The sequence below is a fragment of the Pygocentrus nattereri genome, chromosome 5, assembly GCF_015220715.1.
Source record: "Pygocentrus nattereri isolate fPygNat1 chromosome 5, fPygNat1.pri, whole genome shotgun sequence".
In the NCBI taxonomy this organism is placed as follows: domain Eukaryota; kingdom Metazoa; phylum Chordata; class Actinopteri; order Characiformes; family Serrasalmidae; genus Pygocentrus; species Pygocentrus nattereri.
The window spans coordinates 38,747,437-38,769,473 of NC_051215.1; the positions used below are offsets into that span (position 1 = coordinate 38,747,437).

At 37.8% G+C, this 22,037-nt stretch overlaps 2 protein-coding genes across 6 annotated transcripts in view; both read right to left on the reverse strand.

The window, feature by feature from the left end:
- The window catches only part of parga (poly (ADP-ribose) glycohydrolase a), a 35,113-nt gene extending 34,322 nt beyond the window's left edge, over positions 1-791 (reverse strand). Inside the window, exon 1 of one of the 2 annotated variants that reach the window (XM_017723218.2) lies at positions 151-791. In XM_017723218.2, the coding sequence (XP_017578707.1) occupies positions 151-259 (109 nt within the window). In that variant the 5' untranslated portion in view covers positions 260-791. Of the gene's footprint in view, positions 1-102 lie in introns of both variants that reach the window. The other variant, XM_017723210.2, reaches the window with a different exon arrangement.
- A 1,318-nt stretch (positions 792-2,109) lies between these two features.
- The window catches only part of myofl (myoferlin like), a 35,538-nt gene continuing 15,610 nt past the window's right edge, over positions 2,110-22,037 (reverse strand). For all 4 annotated transcript variants that reach the window (XM_017723197.2, XM_017723190.2, XM_017723183.2 and 1 more), the window contains exons 27-54: positions 20,844-20,958; positions 20,327-20,429; positions 19,064-19,200; positions 18,289-18,453; positions 15,938-16,025; positions 15,449-15,526; positions 15,128-15,309; positions 14,742-14,900; positions 13,396-13,497; positions 13,065-13,226; positions 12,473-12,638; positions 12,282-12,355; positions 12,066-12,077; positions 11,877-11,975; positions 11,662-11,790; positions 11,108-11,263; positions 10,915-11,006; positions 10,644-10,814; positions 9,003-9,151; positions 8,654-8,793; positions 8,420-8,508; positions 8,231-8,326; positions 7,940-8,081; positions 7,558-7,657; positions 4,623-4,804; positions 3,035-3,144; positions 2,804-2,951; positions 2,110-2,700 (exon numbers count right to left, since the gene is read on the reverse strand). In XM_017723197.2, coding sequence (XP_017578686.1) covers positions 2,665-2,700; positions 2,804-2,951; positions 3,035-3,144; positions 4,623-4,804; positions 7,558-7,657; positions 7,940-8,081; positions 8,231-8,326; positions 8,420-8,508; positions 8,654-8,793; positions 9,003-9,151; positions 10,644-10,814; positions 10,915-11,006; positions 11,108-11,263; positions 11,662-11,790; positions 11,877-11,975; positions 12,066-12,077; positions 12,282-12,355; positions 12,473-12,638; positions 13,065-13,226; positions 13,396-13,497; positions 14,742-14,900; positions 15,128-15,309; positions 15,449-15,526; positions 15,938-16,025; positions 18,289-18,453; positions 19,064-19,200; positions 20,327-20,429; positions 20,844-20,958 — 3,382 coding nt within the window. In that variant the 3' untranslated portion in view covers positions 2,110-2,664. The remainder of the gene's footprint in view (positions 2,701-2,803; positions 2,952-3,034; positions 3,145-4,622; positions 4,805-7,557; positions 7,658-7,939; positions 8,082-8,230; positions 8,327-8,419; positions 8,509-8,653; positions 8,794-9,002; positions 9,152-10,643; positions 10,815-10,914; positions 11,007-11,107; positions 11,264-11,661; positions 11,791-11,876; positions 11,976-12,065; positions 12,078-12,281; positions 12,356-12,472; positions 12,639-13,064; positions 13,227-13,395; positions 13,498-14,741; positions 14,901-15,127; positions 15,310-15,448; positions 15,527-15,937; positions 16,026-18,288; positions 18,454-19,063; positions 19,201-20,326; positions 20,430-20,843; positions 20,959-22,037) is intronic.

The following is a 22,037-nucleotide window of genomic DNA, read 5'->3' on the forward strand; positions in this document are numbered from 1 at the left end:
GTGGAATTATGTAACACTCAATTAAACTGATTTCATGGGAACGTGTCAAGAACTCTTTAACAACCAGAAAAGAACAACAGTGAGACAGACTGTTTTCCAAACCTGGATTATGATTTCCTGGCAACTTTGTTCCAGTGACCTCCTTCTCACCTTTGGCAGTGACAGTCTGAGAGCCCTCTGGGCAGGAGCTGGAACAGTCAGCTTCCAACTTCAACCTCTTTTCAGTAACTTCAGTAACGTTTTCTGACAAAGCGCTCATTCTTTCATGACCAGTTGGTTACGTTTCATTTCTTAGCAGGCCAATATCACATCAATAACTAATGTAATTCAGAACTAGGACGATGATGAAACGTCACTTGGGATTGTACAATTCTACACACCGTTAGCCAGCTAGCTTAGTTAGCTAGCTGTTTAGCATCGTGCTCAACGACTGCAGTGTCCTTCAGAGTAAGACTGCCGCGAGAGTACGCTATAAAGGCATCGCTACCAGGTTATGAGCTTCACTCCGAGGGGCTGCACTCTGTGCTTTACCGTCACTGAGTCAGGCTACAGGCGTTTGTTATGGAAGGAGCTGGCTAGCTAGCTGGTTAGCGAACCGAGCTAACTCATTATTCAACATAAGCTCATTCCGAAATTCTCTTTCACTCGCCTCAACACAACTTACATACACATTCCGGGTGCTTTCTAAGGAGAGACGCTGAAGCTATAAACAACAATGAGGAAAAATGTCCACAAAGAACAGCCTGGACGGGTCGAGCCCAATTGTTTCACTTTTAGTCTTTCCTCCCTCATTTACGGCAGCCGAGAGAAACCAATCAAAATGGTGATTTCCTACAGTGGGCGGGACTTACGGGGAGTAACACCGCAACGTTGTCAGAAACCAATTCCCTCTGTCGCACGAAGATCTTTTTGTCGTAACCAGTCCATAAGCCAGTTGTAGCAAACTAACATAAAACTTAGAATCGAGCGATGCGGCTGATTTCATAATCCCCCCGACATCACGTACCGAGGAGACTTGTATCCAAGGATTAGTACTGATAATTTTAAAACCCTTCTTGTACACTTAAAAAAGATACTATTTTAATTCAGTGCATACAGTGATTAAGTGATTTGTACACGTATCAATAAACTAAATTTCTCAGCTTTTGCTTTCATATGAATTAATCTGTCCAGTGTAAACCAACACATCGCTGCTGTTGGAAGAAAATCTTGCATCTTCACTTTCAGGGTTTTTCATTTTTCGACATAATTTGAAAATGCCTATTGTCCTTTACACTGTGTGTAAATTTCCTGATGAGGGGAACAAAATAAACGGCCCAAGATTACTTGGAAAAAAATCGGGTTCCACTGACTTGCATTAAAAGTAAGGTATGTTTTTTCCTTCTCCTGTAAAGTTACCTTTTTGGAGATACAAGGTTTTGTTCCGACAGCAGTGTTATGCTTCATCAACCTATAATTGTAATAGTTTTTAAAATTATTTAAAATTATTAATAATTTAGAACTATCACTGTATACGTTGATAATGTCTGTTTGTGTATAAGGAGTGAAGAAAGAGGGAAGAAGGAAAAGTAGCTCCTAAAAAATGACTAAAATACATATTAAAATTAGTGCATTAAAGACAACACTTGGTAGTGATATTTGTATGTAAGGATCAGTTCGCAAAAGGAAACACCAGGATATATCAATGTCTATCCTACTGGCCATTCTTACAGTCTTTGAGCAGACTGCATTATACATTTGTTATATACTTCATTTCTTCTTTGTTTTATTTATTATCATCCTTTTGGTGTCATTTTTCTGCAAGATCTGAAAGAAAGCCTATCAAGGCTGTACAAGCTAATGAACAGTACTTCTGCACTTCAGGAGGGTCATTTTACCTACAGCTTGCAAGTTGGGCAATCACTAATTTCAGCTCCATGTGAATAACAGCAATGATTCATCTCATTCCATTAATATTTACATCTGATCCAGTACTCGTGGTAATGCTGCACTTGTAAAGAAATCAAGTTAAATTAAGTCAACTCCAACTTAGGACTGAACCTGCTGTGCTTCACCTTTTAATCAATAGATAATTTTGTTGTCTAAGTAACACCAGTAGAATGCATTTGATCAGTTTTTAGATTTTTATTTAGCTCATAGTTCAGTAATCCACACATGACAAGATATTTGTTTTTGTTTGACATGAAGGCTTTGGTAAATGTGCCCACAATTCACTGGAAGATTACCAACCATATATACAGTGCAGAATGTTGCATTCAGATAGTATGCAGTAATCACTTCTGTAAATCAGTGAACAAGAGTAAGTGGATCTTAAAAAAGGATCCTTAGATCTTTGGACAGATAAAATAATGTGAATGATTACAACAATGAACCATGATGTTTTGCTTGGATAAATATTGTGCTTATTAAGGAAGTGATTTGAATGATACAGAATGTTAGGCTGTGTTTCTGTGAATAGAGTACTTAAAACTATAGAGAACTTCAGTGCAAATAAAAGTGCAAAACTGGGTTCTCTGAACCGCGCTGGTGAACGTTATAAAATGACTTTACTACTGAAGTACAAACACATTATATGTCTAAACATCTCTAAATTTAATTCAGTTTCTTATTCTTTGGCAGCGTACTCCAATGACAGTCTTGCAACATCAGTCCTCCAGTCTCCCATTATAAAGGCTTTACAATTTTCATTGAAATGTAGTTCTGGAAAAACAAAAAAGAAAGTACTTAGTCATGAGTCATTCGCTAGATTATTTTGAAGTCATTCACATATAAACGTGCATGACAAGGAAATACAATAACTTACCGGTAAAGAGTACAGCAGGACTCCTACAAACAGGAGCACTAGTATGAGAATGATGCCTCCAATGAAGACCCATTTAAATCGACGCCATACTATAAATTTCATAGTTTTGCATGGATTTGTGAACCAAAGGAATGATGTATCTGGACGGCTGTTGAAATAAATATAAAAACAAAGACATCAAATAACTATATAGTAAAATGCTATTGTATGTTGAAGGTAATAATATCTCACTTTGGAGGCTCCAGTCTGGGGTTCATGTTGGGCTCTTCTCTTCCTTTCCCAGCAGGCCTCTCTTCCACTTCCTTCTCATCCACAATCTCCAAAGTCATCTCCACTTTACCCTGACATACACAAAATGTATCCCATTCTGTACAACTGTCATCAGCACAACACAGATATACATTCTTCATATTCTAACAATTTCAACAAAGGTGTAACTTATTTCTGTTCTTCTGTTCTGTTTCATACCCTCCCACACACATACATATATGTATGCATATTCATACATATATGTGTGTGTATATATATATATATATATATATATATATATATATATATATATATATATATGTGTGTGTGTGTGTGTGTGTGTGTGTGTGTGAGTGTGTGTGTGTGTGTATGTATATTTGTACAGTACTGCGCAAAAGTTTTAGGCATCTAAGCAAATTTTTTAACAATTTACCTCAGCAGTGAGTTTATCTCAATATAGAATACAGTCATATTCATAATTTAAATAAACATAAAAACAATAAAAAAACAACAAGAATTTCTTGGGTCCATATTTTTCCTTGACACCTTCACAGCCACCACAGAGACTTGTTAATATCATCAATTACATCATGAGCAGAATTTAATGAAGCACTGATTGTTCAAACCAGGAGTTGCTTTTTAACTACGTATAATACTGGGCTTCCTCGAGGAGAGGTTTGAAAATGGTTAAACAAACACACTAACATCCATAAAATCACTATTTATTATTTATATATAATTATATAAATTAATTGTTAATTCATATTCTATAAATTTTGTTTATTCAAATATTAACACTTATAACACATAATAAGTATTGGGTGCCTAAGACTTTTGCACAGTACTCTATATATTCCAACTCATTTCATATATATATATATATATATATATATATATATATACATATGAAATGAGTTGCTCAGTTAAAAGGGAATTCCACAGATTAAACAGATGTTACCAAAGTCACTATAAGGATTATTATTTAGTGAATTACAATAAAGCCAAATAACAGAAATAGGCTTAAAGGGGAAATGATTATTTCAATTCATTGTTAAGAGGTAAACAAATTCATTCAGAGTGGTTTGGTGTGAAACAGTGAAATTATTTGGAGAATAGAGAAATCTTTCAGCTTTAGAGTTTCTTTACAGTGGTGGTGGGAACCAAGTATAATGATGTCTACAGTGGAAATATAGCCTTTTTCTTAACTATACATGTCACTTGCTAAGTTTCTCTAGAATGGTGAAATTCACATCAAACCACTCTGAATGACTCTGTTTACATCTTAACAAATAAAAAAGAGCAATTCCCCTTCAAGTCCATGTCTGTTGTTGGGCCTTGCTCACATTACTTTATTAATGATCAAAATAATCTGTATATTATGAATACAATTACTAATCCATAGTGATAGCTCTGAACATCTCCAAGAAAAATCACCACACTTGTGTCCTTTAGTCAGCCTACTATGGACAAGTATTTGTCTGAAAACACAGATGGTTTTGGGACAGAGCAGTAAGCTAAAGTCACTTTTCCACTGTTTTCTATATACACTGTACATTGACTCTTCACTCACAGTCAGAAGCTTCTTGCCATCCTCCTCCATGGCGCAGGGCCACCAACCTCTCACAGACTTCTGGGCAAAGAGTGAATTGGAGGAGAGGTTTCTGCCTGCTCCCTGTGTAAGCATGTTGAGGCTGCACTTCTCAGGGGTTTTAGATGGAGGCATGAGGTGAATCAAATCCAGCTCTACAGTGCCTGTTTAAGAAAGCCAAACAAAACAAAATCCATGTATTATTCTTTCCACACAGACTACTGAGCCTCTGCAGAGTTTTACATTCAAAACAGACATAACATTGCTTATTAGACTCCAAGGTGATTCAACCTGTATAATCCAAACAGCTTTAGTCACTTAAATCTCTCAGTTAAACCTTCCCTGCAGACACGGACACACAAAAAAGAGTAGCAATCATGGCTATGCAATATTTTCACATATACTGTTACACATTAAATTTGATATAGAAATTTTAAATGTATTAATAATTTTGCATTACATTTTTACATTAAAGGATGAAACGAAACGGCTACTACACCACCACGGAGTCCCGGCGCATGTGGCAAGGACTACAGCACATCACCCACTACCAGCAGACGAGCAGGGCGGTTACAAACAGCCACACCACACTACCTGATGAGCTAAATGAGTTTTATGCTTGCTTCGAGGTCCTCAACCCTGGCTGACCGAGAGACACTATGGCCACACGAAACACATCACTCACTGTGACATCAGTGGATGTGTGCAGGACCTTGAGGAGAATAAACCCACGGAGAGCAGCCGGCCCAGACAACATCCCCGGGTGTGCACTCAGGGTTTGCTCATCAGAACTGGCCGTGTTTGTGGACATATTCAATCTGTCCCTTGCGCAAGCTTTTGTGCCATCCTGCTTCAAGTCAACCACCATCATACCCCTCCCAAAGAAAAGCATTGTGACCAGCCTAAATGACTATCGCCCTGTTGCACTCACCCCAATCGTGATGAAGTGCTTCAAGAGAATAGTCATGACTCACATCCAAGAGACCATTCCAAACACTATAGACCCTCTTCAGTTTGCATAACAACGGAACAGGTCCACAGACGACGCAGTAAACACAGCCCTTCACACAGCCCTCACACACCTGGAGGGCAAGGACACGTATGTCAGAATGCTCTTCATTGACTACAGCTCAGCAGTTAACACGGTCGTCCTACACAAACTCTCAGAAAAGCTCCTCACCCTCGGACTGACACCTGCCATCTGCAATTGGGTGCTTAGCTTTCTATCAGATAGACCCCAGTCAGTCAGAGTCGGCAGCCGCACATCCAGCACAAGAACAGTCAGTACAGGGGTCCCCCAGGGCTGTGTGCTGAGCCCCCTTCTGTACACACTCTTCACGTATGACTGCATGTCCTCCCAGAACAACACCAGCATCATCAAGTTGGCTGATGATACTACAGTCATTGGACTGATCACTGGTGGGGATGAGACAGCATACAGGAAGGATGTGGCTGAGTTTTTGGCCTAGTGTCATAACAACAATCTCTCCTTGAATGCAGACAAGACCAAGGAAATGATTGTTGATCCAACGAGGAAGCGGGAGCTACACACACCCCTGTATGTTGGTGAGACAGAGGTGGAGAGGGTGAAAACCTTCAAATTCCTCGGCATCCACATCAGTGAGGATCTCACCTGGTCTCACAATACACACCTCATCATCAGGAAGTCCCAGCAGCGACTGTACTTTCTGAGAAGGCTGAGGAAATTTGGCATGCCAGCCAAAATTCTCAGCACCTTCTACAGGAGTACGATCGAGAGTGTTCTTACCAGCTCCATCACAGTCTGGTATGGAAACTGCACTGCTCAGGACAGGAAGGCTCTCCAGCGTGTAATCAAAACTGCCCAGTCCATCTCAGGAGCAGCCTTCCCCTCACTACAGGACATTTATCACACCAGGGTCATCAGAAGGGCACAAAACATCATCAGGGACAGTACACACCCCCAGCACAGACTCTTCACACTCCTACCTTCAGGCAGACGTTACAGGAGTGTAAAGTCCAGGACAACTAAACTGACCAACAGTTTCTATTCACAGGCCATCAGGCTGGTGAACACCTCACTAACTACCTCTTCCCCCCTCCCAATCTGAACCGATTTAACCTTGCACTCAACAACTGCACGTTATCTACACTGCACCGATGCTGTTAGAACAATACTGTTTACATCTATTACTTGCACAGAGTAATATTGTTTACTGTTCACATCTGTTTTCATCTGTCACTTGATGTACTTCATGAACATCTGCTCCACTTATTTGCACATACGCATGTGTAACTTTAATTTTATTTCAACTTTGCACATACTGTACACTTTTTTGCTTTTACTTTTTACTACTGTTTCTTAGAGTTATTCTTATATTTTCTTTTTGTATTCTCTTAAGAGTATATATGGTGAATGGAGGAACAGCAAAGTAAGAATTTCATTGTACAGTGCAACTGCCTGTTCTGCTGTGCACATGACAATAAAACTCTTGAAACAAACACCATAAATATCTACTACTGTGTTGATGGCTTGAACAAAGTTCAGTCAGTAAAGCTTTGAAAAATATTAGCTGTAAAATCTGCTAGTATTATGAGATATTCTTGGCATATTGCCCACAGCTGTACAGTAAGCTACAAATAAAATATTTTAATCATTCTGTCAAACAGAATTCTACTTTTTGACTTTATTTTCATAATAATAAAAATGTTTTATATTATATAATACGTTGCTTTGATGCATTCAACTCTTGATTTTTTGTAACAAACTCAAACTCCTAACAACTTATATGCACATGTTTTCACACAATCAGATTTCTCTCAAAGTCTGTGTCAAATCATTATATTAAACAACAGGCTTAGTGTATTTAGGCCTTAAATGAACCGGCTAAAGGAGCCGAATGAATAAACACGACAGGGAGAAAATAAACATAGTCACCTAAGTAGTCATCCAAAGAGAATTTGTCATTGTCCCATATTTGAATGATCAGTTTGGGAGGAATCCTGAACTCAGTTTTGTCAAGACTCCAGAAATGCTCCTAGAGCAACACAGATAAAAAAACATAAACTTCAGCTAACATATTCAATGGTGAGTCATGTACATATGCTATTATTATACAGAGAACTAAAAATATTTCTTTACTAATGAATCAGAACAAAGCATTTAACTCCTGTAAAGACCGGCAGTCTTTAAAATAATTCTTTTTAAATAAGTGCGAAGCCATTATGACTGTATACTGAAATAATTTGATATTCCAATTCAGTTACTTTCCACAGCTCAACAGCTTTCATTTAAGCACATTTTAAAGAAGTGTACACACTTTTCTTGACACAAGGCACAACTGTTCTGCTGGTAGGTAGTCAAAGCCAAAGACAAATCTCCAGTTGAAATTTCCATCTCCATCAAGAGACCTGTAGTGGACATCTGTTTTCTGTTTGTCCTCCTCCATACCGGGCATCCACCTGTAGATTACGCATTTCATCTTAGCTTTGCAATAACAGTTCACTACTCTGATTTAGCACACTTAAACTACATGCACAAAATATAAAGTTTGTTCATGCACAATTGTCATGTATAATTTGCTATACTGCTAAATGACTGCAGTCTTTACCCTTTCACATAGATATCGCTCATGTGTTCACCAGTAATGCTGGTTTCATCCAGGATGACATCAGAGGTGTTCCAAATAACAGCTCGTAGGAAATACCTTTAATATGTAAAGAAACATGAGGACCACCATACAAGACTTTTACTAAGCCAAATAATCAGTAAGAGGATTAGAGGACTTGTTTGTTCTTACTTCTTGGCTTTGCGAGGAGTGATGTCAACTGGAGGTCCAGGGATTCCAAGGTTTTTGGGAAATACATCCACCCACATTTGAATTCTTCCCTTAAAAGAGATAACCAACGCAAATGAGACTGATATACGCAAAAGATAAGTTAGCCATGAGAAAGTGCCCTAACTTCTGTGAACATGCCCAGGCAGGAGCAGTTAGACAGGCTGGGGCTGTGCAGTGCTGCATCTGTGGACACACCTGGGACAGCGTGGGCTGGTAGGAGCTGTGCAGGGTCCTTGTTTCCACATGCTCAGGCACCAGGCCCTGCTTCCGCAGAACATGCAGGCAGATACGCTCCTTGGCTGGACCTAGGTGCTGGTGCAGCACTTTACTGGCCTCTAACAATGCAATGCCATACAGAAACACCAACTATCAGTACCTCACTAAAACATGCAAGTTTTCATGTTGTAACAGAAGGTCTATTAAGTGCTGAAACATCACACACGTTCTTAAAGGTGTGGTCTGGGCAAAAATCTGATTGACTACATTTAGTGTAAATGATATATTTTTGTTTAAAAGGTGAAATACATGCACAGTGCTATTGTACCCAAGTCATGCAGGTTGTACTCTCGCCCTCCAAAGGAAAGTGAACTGCCATCATCTGCAATCTGGGGTGGAGGAAGTCCTCTCAGTCTGGCGAGGTTCTGCAGGATCTGAGATGGCTTAAGCTGGTCTCTCCACTGGTTAACTCCTGACCTGCTCAAGGCATATTTTAGAGTGTTCAGACTGCATGTATGTCCCTTTGAGCCTTCTTCCGAATTAGTTCAAACTGCGGTGTCATGGCAAAAAAAATACTTAAAACAACAATTAAGTATTCAGATCTTAGATATCTACAAAGAAATATATTATGATCATTTCAATCCAAAGCATTAATTGAGGAAATAATAAGTTAAATATATATAAAATCATCATTTATAAGGTGTACTTCCTAATGGGAGGTTGCTGTACCAACCCTAAACCCTAAATTTCAACTTATGAAAATAATATGTACATTTTTTTATTGTTGTTCTTTAAAAGATCTGTTGGTGCGCTTTAAAAGTGAAGTTGAAAAATGTATTTATCATCAATTTCATTTTTAAATAAAAAATTAAATGCTGCGCCACGTTTTCATGTGAATACCAAAACACTTAAGAGTTTTAGTCCATAGGTGGAGTCTTATTTTTGCCACACCCCTGAATTTTTGAGGAGGAAGTGAGACTGCATCCCTGTTCATCACAGCCACATGGTGAGCAGTTAGATTGCTTTGAAGTAAATGTGTCCGAAAGTCTGAAAAGTATAGTACAGTCTTAAGAACTGTCACTCTAAAAACATATTTTCAGCAATTAAGTCAGCTTTTTTTTGTATTCTAATTGAAAGTGTTATGTTAGTAGTTAGTTTTATGTGTGTACAACCAGTGGGGGACAGTAATTAAGTAAATGTTACTGTACTTAAGTTGTTTTTTTCACGTATCTATACTTTACTGAAGTATTTCCATTTTGGGTGACTTTTACTTTCACTCCACTACATTTTAAAGTCAAACAGCTTACTTTTTACTACACTACATTTTGCAAAATCTGTCATTCCTTTTGGTTTATGTGTGCATAAAACCATAACATGTCAAAATGAAAGAAGCGTGAAACAACACAGAAATATGTACACATATGCACATGTACACAGTTGTGACTGTGTGTCTTTTTTCTGAATTTATACAAACACTTTCATTTCATAGTAAATTTGTTTTTGCTAGTTTATGTTTATGAACAGAGACCTACAGATGCATTATAGTAAAAACTCATTTGGGAACCTTAAAGCAAGTTTTTATTAAACTTAAACTGTAAACCTAGTTGAATTAATTTAATTAATCTATTAGTACTTTTACTTTTGATACTTAAGTACATTTAAGTACAACTTCTACTTTTACTGGACTAATATTTATCCTTTGGGTATTCCTACTTTAACTCAAATACATGATTTCTGCTTGCTAGTCATGTACTGGCTGATGATTTTCAGTTGCGCTCAAAATTAGCTAAAACTTTCGTTACTGGAACAGTCACTGCCAAAATATTTGATAAAGTATTTTAGTTCAAGTCAGTTAAAAGTCCAAACTGTGTTTTGAGCTCTGACTTTAAAATCAATTTGGTAGAATGAACATATAACTTATCTCTCTATACAAATGCAACATGGGTTTGAGTCAGTCAGAGACACTTACACACAATACATCTGTGGAAGACCACAATGCGAGCCAAATCGAGAAAGGAGTCGATTCTCAAGGTCAATAATTGTGTCCCCAACCTTCTCATCACGGCTTAGCAAATCAAAGTCATAGATGCTGATTTTCAGGTCCTTGTCTTGCGGCAGAAAGCAGGACATTTCAAACATTCTGCAAAATACAAATGAGACATTACATCATATGGTTTGCCTGTGTGCTTCTTATTTCATGATTTTCACAAGCATTTCATGAGTATTCAACAACCACTGACCTTCCAAACTCAGGGTTTAGGGTGTTCGGTTTGTAATTATCTCTGTCATCAATGGTTTTCTTCCCCAGAGTTATCTTGATGTAAGGATCACACTAAAAGAGCAAGAATATAAACACAGGACACTGCCAACAAAACCAGAAGTTTTGTTTATCATACAATAAACTTTCCGTAATTCACAGCTGTAAATTCTTACCAAGCCATTATTATCTTTAGGCTGTAGGTCGATACAGCGCACCACATAGATTCTAACCACACATTCCTGAGGTCCACTCTCAGGTAACTCTCTGAACTGCCGAGGAGGTGCTGGGACTTCAGGGTCGTCTGATAAGGGGTATACTCGAAAAGAACCCTGTGAACACATTCAGGGGCTAAACATTTATCTCGGTGATCTGCTGCACTGGATTTAAAATGCAAGCTTTAAAGTTTGATGTGAAGCCCTGTTGGACTAAGACTAAAAAGCTAAATAAGTCTCTATGATCTACACTGCAGTATATTTCAAATGGTGTTAAGCTGAAACTAACTAGGTTGACTTTAGATGAATGACAATCTCATTCTTACAAAATGACCACTAGATGGCAGATTAACATCAACTACCACTATATGACGTTTGCCCTGCCAGTCCTTTTAACTACAGCAGCTCAGATTTCACTGAAAAATCCTTCACCTTAGAGTAGAACACAGCAAACAGAGTTTTCTGAATAGCAGCCAATTTTAAGAACTGACTTTGATCATTCATACAATACTTGCCTTAAACTCCCCCACTACAGAGGGGTCTTCTTCATCATCATCAGTCTTTCCTCTGAACAGTTTGAAAGTATTACAGAAATCTGTCAGCCCATGGAAGTCTGGCATTGCCTCAAGTTCTTTGTCATAGACCTGAAAAACAGATGTGCTTGTTGTACAGATCAATCTGCTCTACAAAATGCATTTCAGGGCAGTGAGAGAGGGCTAAGTGAACTTACTGATAAAGTGGCATAACCCTTCTGTAGATATGGGCCACACTTCTCGTGCTCCCCAACAGAGGCGAAGAATTTACTCCACCAGTCCACAGCTTCATCCACCTAGAATTTAGAGAGAATCAAATATAAGCTGACTTCTGTTTCCAGTTCTTATGTTTCAAATCTGAAACAAAAACTGATGTAAAAACATACCTTTTCAGCAGGCTGTAGAAATAAAGGCAGGAGAGGCAATAAGTCAGTCAATCAATCAATCAATCAATCAATCAATAAATAAGTAAATAAATGACATTTAGCTACATTTACTCAGTTTTCTATTTCTGAAACAGGATACGACAGGATAGTAACTGTAATTAATTTCTTTCAGTCATGATGGGTATTTGCTATTATTCAGAGAAAGACTATCTGCACCTGACTGTCTAGGACTGGTCGTCTGTCTTCTATGTCAATAATCACGTCTCCAGGGGCAGCTGACATCATGGCCACTAAAAAAATGAAATTTACAGAGAATAAAAAACATTGTAACAGTGTTATTTACAACAATATGACCAAAAATACTAAATAAATAAAACCACTGCAAATTATATCAGTGGATCTTTTACCTCGGGCAGTCCTGGACACTTCAGCAATGTCCATGTAAGGATCACACCTGAACTCTTCCAAAGAGTCTACAGTGCATTGGCCAACAATAGGTTTCCGGCCAAAGGGTCTGTGATCTATCACTTTTAGCACAATAGGTGGAGTGTACATCTCTTCTTTGGGGAGAAGCTACAGAGAGAAACATTTACATACACAATATGAGTGGAGTTCAGCACACACAGATAAAGCCTGTACGAAACCAAGTTTTATGCATGATTACTTGGTCTAATAAATAATGAAAATATTTTCTACAAAGTAGATCCATTTAAGCAGAGTCAACTAAGACCAATGTTAGTGAAACAGGTTTTAAGCATCAGCATTATCCTTAACCCTTTAAAGGACAAGGGTCTGCATGTGGGCCTCCACTTCAATTCCCTACAACATCATTTAGATATATCTATCAAAGAAGTTACAGAATCATTTATAAAGGAAGTAATATGTGAATAGAGGTAGTAATAGGCGAATAACATGTTTAAATACTAACTGAGTTTATCCAAATGACTTCATAAAAGTGCTTCTTTAACTATTTAGGCTACATAAGTATATGGACCATACCACTTTAAGGAACAGAACTGATCCAGGGAAATTTGGACATTTCTTGATGTTTTTGATGACGGCAGTTTGAACAGTGTGTCCGCCACATTCTATAATGAGACTGGGTGAGGATACAGCTGCCATTTGATAGGTCTTCATGTTCCTCAAACCCCAGGCCAAGATCTAGAAGTCCATGCATAAACACACACACACACACACACACACACACACACACACACACACACACACACAGCTCAGGAAAAGTTGTGGTGTAGGCAATTACCTCCTTCTTCCCTACTGCGTCTTCCTAACACAGAGGAAATTATGTGGATGACGTGCTTGACTGTGTTACCTCAATCGCAGTAAGCTGCACCACAGGCCTGATCCCCTGAGGCACCATGTACAGCTTCTCAGCTCTTTTGGGTGGAACCAGAGGCATTTCAGACTCATTTGTCTGGACACAGAGGAAAAAAGAAAAGGGAAAACAGTTCATCTCAGGATCACAACGTAAGAACTAAAATGGTAACAGCAAAAAGGGACCAGCGTTAAATGCAGCATTATTATAAAATTTGTATTTATTGAATGAGTTTCATGAATGGATGAGAAAAAAAATCCCAAAAGTGGCTGGCACAAATATCATTCTCTATGCATAGGGAAGAAAATCAAGGAAAAACAAATAGGGATAGGATGCTTTTTCAGAGTTTTAAAACTGAAGATGTATTTATATCTGTCTGAGTTATGTGTGAGACATAAAGAACATGAATATGAAAGGCTTAACTTTCTACAGAAAACTCTGATCAGTTGCACATTCTACAAAAACCCAGAAACAAATTTTCCATATGCTATTTTATACTATTTTCTCCAATTCTGGGAACTTGTCATGGCTGGGTTAGGTATTTATGGGCACTAGTTTGGGTACCAACTTTCTCCAGTAGGTGACAGTTCTTACTATATTGCTAGGGGCTTATATTAGTCTTAGGTGGTCATGAGAACTGTTTAAATTTATTAAAAAAATAATACATAGCATTACAGTACATACAAATATACATAAATACAGTAAAGAGTAACACAAATTTCTTGCTAGAAGAAACAGAAAAACACAAGACTGGTTCCTAAATTTGAGTATTATTTCATTCTAATATTAGTGTTCTTTTTCAACAAATAAACACTTTCTGCTCAGATATACAGCTTTACATTAGGGCTGGGTAATATGACCATACTTATCATTATCGTGAAAGATTATGTCACAATAAGCTTACAATAGAGTATAACATCAGTACTTAAAGTACACTGACCAAATGCATGTTAAATTACAAAGAGAGCACAAATATGTTATGTTTAAGGAGATTTAGTGCAGAGCAGTAAGAAAAATGTTAAATTAACAACATCTGTACATGTTTCTGTTGTTTTTTTTTTTGTGTGACACTACTTGCTTTTTGCCTGTTCCGGCACATTAGACGTCTAAATAAATACTGTTACATATTGTATATCATGAAAATTTCTTGTAGTATTACGATAATGAGATTTTTTTTTTAGATCACCTAAGATCTTTACACAGAAGAGTAAATATAAACTGTAACTCCATGTAATTCTGAGCCTAAGCTTCAGTCCAGGCCTTCTTAAGGGTGACCACTAAATTCTGCAAAAATGACAAGGTCCCTGCAGATGAAGGTCAGTGATCCAATGATATTAACATACTTTATCTTTCAGCAATAGCTCGGCTGCCACCAGAATTTCCCCAGCACTTCGGCCCTTCATGGTGACAGGGAACCAGAGCAACTTTGGGGTCACCGGTGAGCCAGGATTGAGCTTTACCACTGGGGGACAAACACACCTTCCCATGGCCTCATCCTTCCCCTGCAAACACAGAACTACATCAACACAACAGAGCAGACTTCCTCCACTTTTAGAGTGTATCCTCTTGTAGAAACATACTATTACAGTCGGAATACTAGTTGATTTTAGCAATATTTCTCTGATGATTCATTAACACTACAGCTGAGTTAGTGTGAGCACCCATAGATTAGTCACTGAAAGTAGAAGTCAGTATTATCATAAAGCCTCTGGTTAAGTAGATTTCATACCACTTGGTCACTGTCAAAAAGCTCCATAACCACACTGGGTGGATTGTGAGCAATTGTCTGAGGGTCGCCATAGATTTCAATGTCATTAAAGAGGAGTGTCTGGTCCCATGTGGGGTTGAGGGTGGCCTTAATGATCTCCGTGGTCTTGCTCACATGGAGAAAAGACACATGGCAGTAGGGATCTACAGGAAAACCAAATACAAATTACCAAACAACTACAGTGCTAAGCACATACATTACCACTGCAGGAAAAGCAGAAGTAAATTTTGCAATTTATTTGAAAGTTTTACTAAATATTACTTTCTGTGGAAGATTTCTCACCCGAAAAGCTGTCTTTGTCCATAGGAAGAAGGTTTCTGCCTTGATAGACATACACTCTGAGATGATACATGAATGACTCTGAAATAAATATTTAAACAGTATGACATTGTATATAAATATTGTACAAATTCTGCATAACATTAAATAGTAATGAGTAAACCGAGGTTATATTTTCTTTCCTAGATGATAACTTAAGGTTAGTGTCTCAAAATATTTTCTTACATCTCGGCAGGAACAACTTTGTTGCTGTAAAACACTTGTAAGCTGCACTTTTGAGCTTTGCTATAGGAATGTCAATTATTTCACTTTTAATCAGCACCATTCAGAGCCTGAACTGGCATCTCTAAAGGATATTTAATCTAGCTTGTTTCCAGGAGTCCAGACTTCCTTAGAGGAAAGGGAGTGGTACATGGGAGCAGGAGCAAATCAGCAGCAGGGATCTGTTACACAGGGCATTAATTAGGTGGCATGAATCAATGCTATACTCACTGTTGAAGCTGCAGGAAACTGTGGGTGTGTTGGCACCAAAAAGCTTCGCTGCATCTTTCTTGCTGGTTTTCTCATCAATGTCTACCCCCTAAAAACCAAACATAAACAGAACAACTATGTTAAATGCAGCCATTTATTGCTGTTATAAGGAAGTTTTTTTTTTTTTTTTTTTACTTTTTTATTTCTTACATAATTTGAAAACATCTACCAACCTGTTGTGTTTTTGTTCTCACATTAGGAACATTGACAATTGTCATGATTTTTATTCTATCTGAATGTTTCGGAGATGCCCAGAAGTATAAGCGGCTAAGTAAATGTGTGTGTGTGTGTGTGTGTGTGTGTGTGTGTGTGTGTGGGGGTGGGTGTGTATGTGTATGTGTGGGTGTGCGTGTTTTTGAGAAAATCCAGAGCAGCTTTTGACTCCACAAACTTGACAGGACTAGCCCAGTGTATTTCACCATGTCTAACTACCACACCTATCCCTTTTCCTTTTAAAACCCAACATCACAACTTGATACAACACTGCAAACAGAGGAGATGCAAAATATAAATAACTTAGTCACAGTTTCCATAATCAGGAACTCACTTTCAGCTGCAAAACAGACTGAAATCAACATGGTTCTTTTTATTATAGGGGTGTTAACAAGCACATCCTTTTGCAATGACCTCAAAACTTGATCATAATCCAGACTGTCTTTTTCCTGCTGAGACCTGGCTGGGCACAGATGCACCCGCCAGAGTGACTGAGGCATGTCCACCACAGCTACAGTTTTTCCTATTTGTCTAAAGAGGGAAAAATGTAAGGGGAGAGCAGTAATCTACAGAGATATCCTGAAAGGCTGGGATGTGGACCTAGGCATATTACATGCCTTTGACTATAACACTTGTTTTTCCTTGCAGTTACAGTATATACATCTGTTCTCTTTTTTAACAGAATTCTCAGACCTACTATCTATACCATTATGCCTGTATTTTAAGTGGTGATTTTAACATACATAATGTGGCAGATACCAGAGCCAAGGACTTTAGAATTGTTGCAATGTATGGTTCTTAAATAGCATGTTAAGGTACCGACACACAAACAAGGACACGCCTTGGATTTAATTATAGCACATGGTCTTGACAATAATATGTCCTCGGTCACTGATCTGGCTCCGCCTGACCACCATTGTCTGTGTGCCAAGTAAGCTACCACAGGACATACTGTCAAAAAATTCTACATTACCACATGTTACAAAACTTTCACATCACATATTACAACCTACAAAAATAATGTCTTACTGTCATCCTGCAAAGATTTGGTTAATGATTTCAACTATAAAACAAAAGCAATGCTTGATGCAGTGTTCCATTTAAAACCAGCTAAATAACTATGGAAAAATGATGAAACCATGGAACAAAAAAGTTCTAACTAAAAAATCTATGCTGAGCATAGATGGTCAAAAACAAAAGTAGTAATCCATCACAATACACTCAGTGAAGACATTAAATTCACAACAAGGCAATTCAAACATGACAGCAGCAAGAATATTTCTCAAACCTGATGAACACCAACATTCACAATCTCAGACAGATTTTTAGTACAGGAGATTCTTTGGTAAAACCCACAAATAAATACAGTATTGAACATCCAGACTCTTAATGTGAAAAGTCTGCCGGCTACTTCAGGGAGAAAATACTAAACATTAGATTTAGTATCTGACAGCAGAACAACCAGGTCATACTTTTACATACGTATACTTTGCACAGAGTGATCAGAAGACATTCATGCCATTTTAAATTACTCCTTACTGCTTGGTGTCTTCCCCACTGATTTTAAAACTGATTTAGTAAAACCTCTTTTAAAGAAAAGGAACCTGTAAGTTTTATCACCCAGCAAATTCATATATGGTTTACCTCATATCTTTGCAGAATAACATTTATTTGTATCTATGGTTGAGCACTTCTCCAATTTTGGGAATTTTATACAAGCTTCCCCAGGGCAGTATCTTAATATTTACATTTATTTTATTTAATATCATCATTAAAATGATGATAATAAGACAGTTTTACTTCATTTTTTACATGACCATTTTCCAACCTCTATTTAACCCTCAGAATTAAACAGGCTGGATTTGTTACTGTGACTAATATATGTAAATAACCACCAATTGGCTGCCCTGCATTGTGTCTCACAATCAGTTTCTTCTCAGAGAGAATGGGTGGGGCTAAACTACTGTATGTTGAACAGATGGATATATAAAAATGTGCTGGTTTGGACATCACAAACAACAGTTTATTTAAAATTCTTCTTGATAGGGGCTACTTAAAACGACAAGTTATTATTTCAAAAGAATTGACAGCATTCTCACCAATGCTCCCTCCAGTTTGAAGATGGCTGAAGCGCCCACACTGTCCCCCGGGGCCATTTTTCTTCTCCAGCGTCTGCGCCGGAATGTATCTGAGGAACGCTCCTTTCTGTGGAACTTCCAGCCAATCAGAGAGGAATATTCCCAGCCATCACCTGCTTCTTTCTTCTGTTGAGACATGACAATAATAAAATTAATTAATGAATTTAATGTATTTATTTGTTAATTAACTGCTCCTTATATATAAAAATATAAAGATGACTAAAAGAAAGAAAAGTATGCCGAGTTATTTGCTCTATTATGTTTGAGTCATGCTGCAATCACAAAAATATAACAGACAACATATGAATGAAGACTATAAATCACAGGGCAAAATACACCATTATATCAATGGTCTGAGTATTGTGTCCATGCATTTAGTAAATTGCTACTACCTGAAACAAAGCTAAAACGGGTTCTTGAGACAGTGCAGTCCTGTTGTTACAGCTGTTCATCCATGATGTTTACTTGCATACTTCTATTACTAGTCTAACACTACCACCCTGTCCATTTTTATCATAAGGTGTAGGATTTTGGGAAATGCTGTGAGCCTCCAGAATTCAAGCAATGTATGTTGTTTTGTGTAGTTACCTTGACGCTGCTGGTGATTTAAGTCTAGCATGAAACATGGATGTCAGCTGAACCACAGCCATGGGGGAAATGTCTGACACTTTGACGGTGAATCACAGACTGTATTAGATCATCATTTCTGAACAAAGGCTTCATTATAGGTCCTCACCTCTACAGTGGGGGTGTTTTTTGTCTTCTTACGGAGCCGTACCAGTCTCTTCCTGCGGTGGATATGGTACATTTTTTCTGCTGCTACCCAGCTGCTAGGCTTATCATCTGGAGGAATAGTGATGCCATACTCCCAACCTAAAAAAACATCACATACTTCATCATCTTCATCTTGTGTTACAAACTACTAATTATTGGAATCAAACACGTATGTACTTCACACTTCAGCTGCCAGAGTCCATGCAATAATAAATCAGTGTAGTGTTTCTTTATACAGAGACAAAACTCAATAGCAAACAGTAAGCAAACGATTCCACATGCACATGCATTTGTCTGAACTACCCTGGTGGTAGGGTTGACTAATTAATAATTTTAGCAAGTTCAATCTCAGCAAAAAAAGGCAATAGTAGAAAAAGGCAATAGCAGAGTTCTAGTGCTTTGAAGAACCACATACAACAGGTACACAGAAAAACCATTTAACCATGCAAAGATCCATTCATACATTTAAATGTTTTTTTTTTTTTAGCATTTAAAGTTCTATATACAAGGACTTCCTTTAATGAAGAACCCCTGAAGTACAATATATACATAATAATAATATAATAAATGCAAGGAGCAGTATAATTGCAATTAAACAATAATCTCAAATGGTAAGGCTCTGCCTAGCAGAAGATTTGAATGAGTAAAATGGACAGTTTCAAAGTCTCTAAAAACATTGCCAGTGATATGTTAGGAAAGACAGAATTAAGCACTATACTAAGGGCTAAAGGTTTTATGATATATAATAGGAGCACACAGGCATCTAACCAGCAAAAAATCCGATGTTATTATACCAAAATAAGCACTGTTTGAGCTGAAATCGTTTACCACAAGGGAGAAATTTCACAAGCCATTTGTTGCAGGGCAAACTATAAATATAATTTCCCCAATTTACCACAGATAGCCCAAATTAAAATGTCACAGCCCGACTGTTCATGTCAACAATAGTAATAACAACATAGCGCAGGTCTATTCAAAAAGGACTACTTTTACTGAGGAAGCTCCCAGGTTCAGTCAATTACAAAAGATCATTCACTCTGAAATGACTATATTTCTAGAAGGCTTACAGACATTGCAGAAAAAAATAAAAAACATACAACAGTAAAATCATGGCTCTTGTCAGTAATGACCTAAATTACATTACCTCTTCATATAAACCGAATTCAGCTTAAATAGTGCTTAATTGAATGATAAGGTGATTTTTTCAGCTACCACATTCACAAACCTTTCTCATCTACAGCTCTGTTGCTGTCAAAGCTCCACTCATCTTCCCACTTCCACCCTGGAGGACACTCAATCTCCTCTGGGCTCTGGGCCTTCTCTCCATTCTGTACAGCACAAACATCATCATTCCACGCATTTACACACTACATAACACACTGCTTTTCACAGTCCTTAACCAGCAGCTGTGCTGTTTAATTGGTTCACTCATTGTTCAGAATGCAAGCTCAAGTTACAGCACCTGCCTCTGTTAAACTGTCACTGATGAATAACCTAAGGAGAATATTTAGAAAAGCAGTGTGTCTGGACTGTGTGTGCGTCTTCTGGTGGGCAGTTCTAGGGCTGTTGTTATTCAGAAAGGGCATGATGACTAAGCACTCTAACACATTAAGAAGGAAAAACACTGTTTGGTATGAAAGGTTTTTTTAGTGCTGCTGCTTTGAACTTTAATGACAGTGAGTTCAGTGAAAGCCTTTCAGAGGTCTTTTCCTGAATAGTGCTGACAGGCCTCTCTTCCTCACCACGTCAGTGTAGGGCTCAGTCGCAGGCTTCCACTCTCCACCAGGGAAACGGCTTTCGTTCTGGAACACCTCATCCGTGAACTCTGTGTGCCCTGCGTCGGCCTCTGTCAGCAGACTGATCCAAAGGCAAACACACATACAAACACAGAATTTTTTGGGGTCATTCATGAATCCCATTTGTATTATATATTTTGTTGTTGTATATAATATACTGTATTTATCTATTAACTGCAATTAATTTAGAGCTTATATGCATTTTTAAATACAAGACTTTCTATATATTTATTTCTTCATGCATTATCATTCATAGCTCAGTTCTTTTCAGATTATTTTTTTCTACAAATTATTTAAAACTTGTGAAGTTTCAAAGTAGTAGCATCTCAACAGAATCATTTTGTTCACGTATCTGCACCAAAGCTGGTTTTACATTGTTGAAAAGTGTGATATTCCAAACTTTTGAATGACAGGGTACAGAAGTTGTATTCCAGGTGATAAATAAATATCAGTCCAAGTCATTTTTGACCATTTCTAGTGGTCCATTCACCATATCGGCCCATCTAATTGTTTTATTTATTTATTTATATTTAGATTTTGATACAACAACAAAGATATGCACACTACAGTGGCACCGGAAAATACTTGGACATTTGTGCCATATTTAAAAAGTTCTTTGCAAAAAACAAAATGTAAAAAACAAAATGAAAGATCAAGTGCCATTTATTTTGTTGGATCTGAAATTACAGTTTAGTCCTGTTTCGCTCTGGTTTTCTACAAATTTAAGACATTTATTAATGAAAATGAAAACACACCTGCACACACAAAACGGCACGAAACACACAAAAAAAGTCACATTCTTTTGCACTCTCTCTCAAACACACACACACCCATTTCAAAGCCATGCATGACTGATGGCTCTAACAGTGTAGCTGAGCGAGGGCAGCGTGGGGTCAGAACAGAACACTCAGACTGTGTTTATGATCTGAGTTGACTGTATAAACACAGCAGCCAGAGAGAGACTGGCTGATTGAATGTGTATGAACCTGAGGCCAACTGCACATTTAAGCCAACAGCCTCCATTTCCTCCGATTGTGAGCTGGATAGGGTGAACAACGTCTCGGGCAGATCTACCAAGCCAGCAAAACCCAGACACTCTCATTTACAGGATGTTTCTAACTACTGAGTCATTATTCAAAT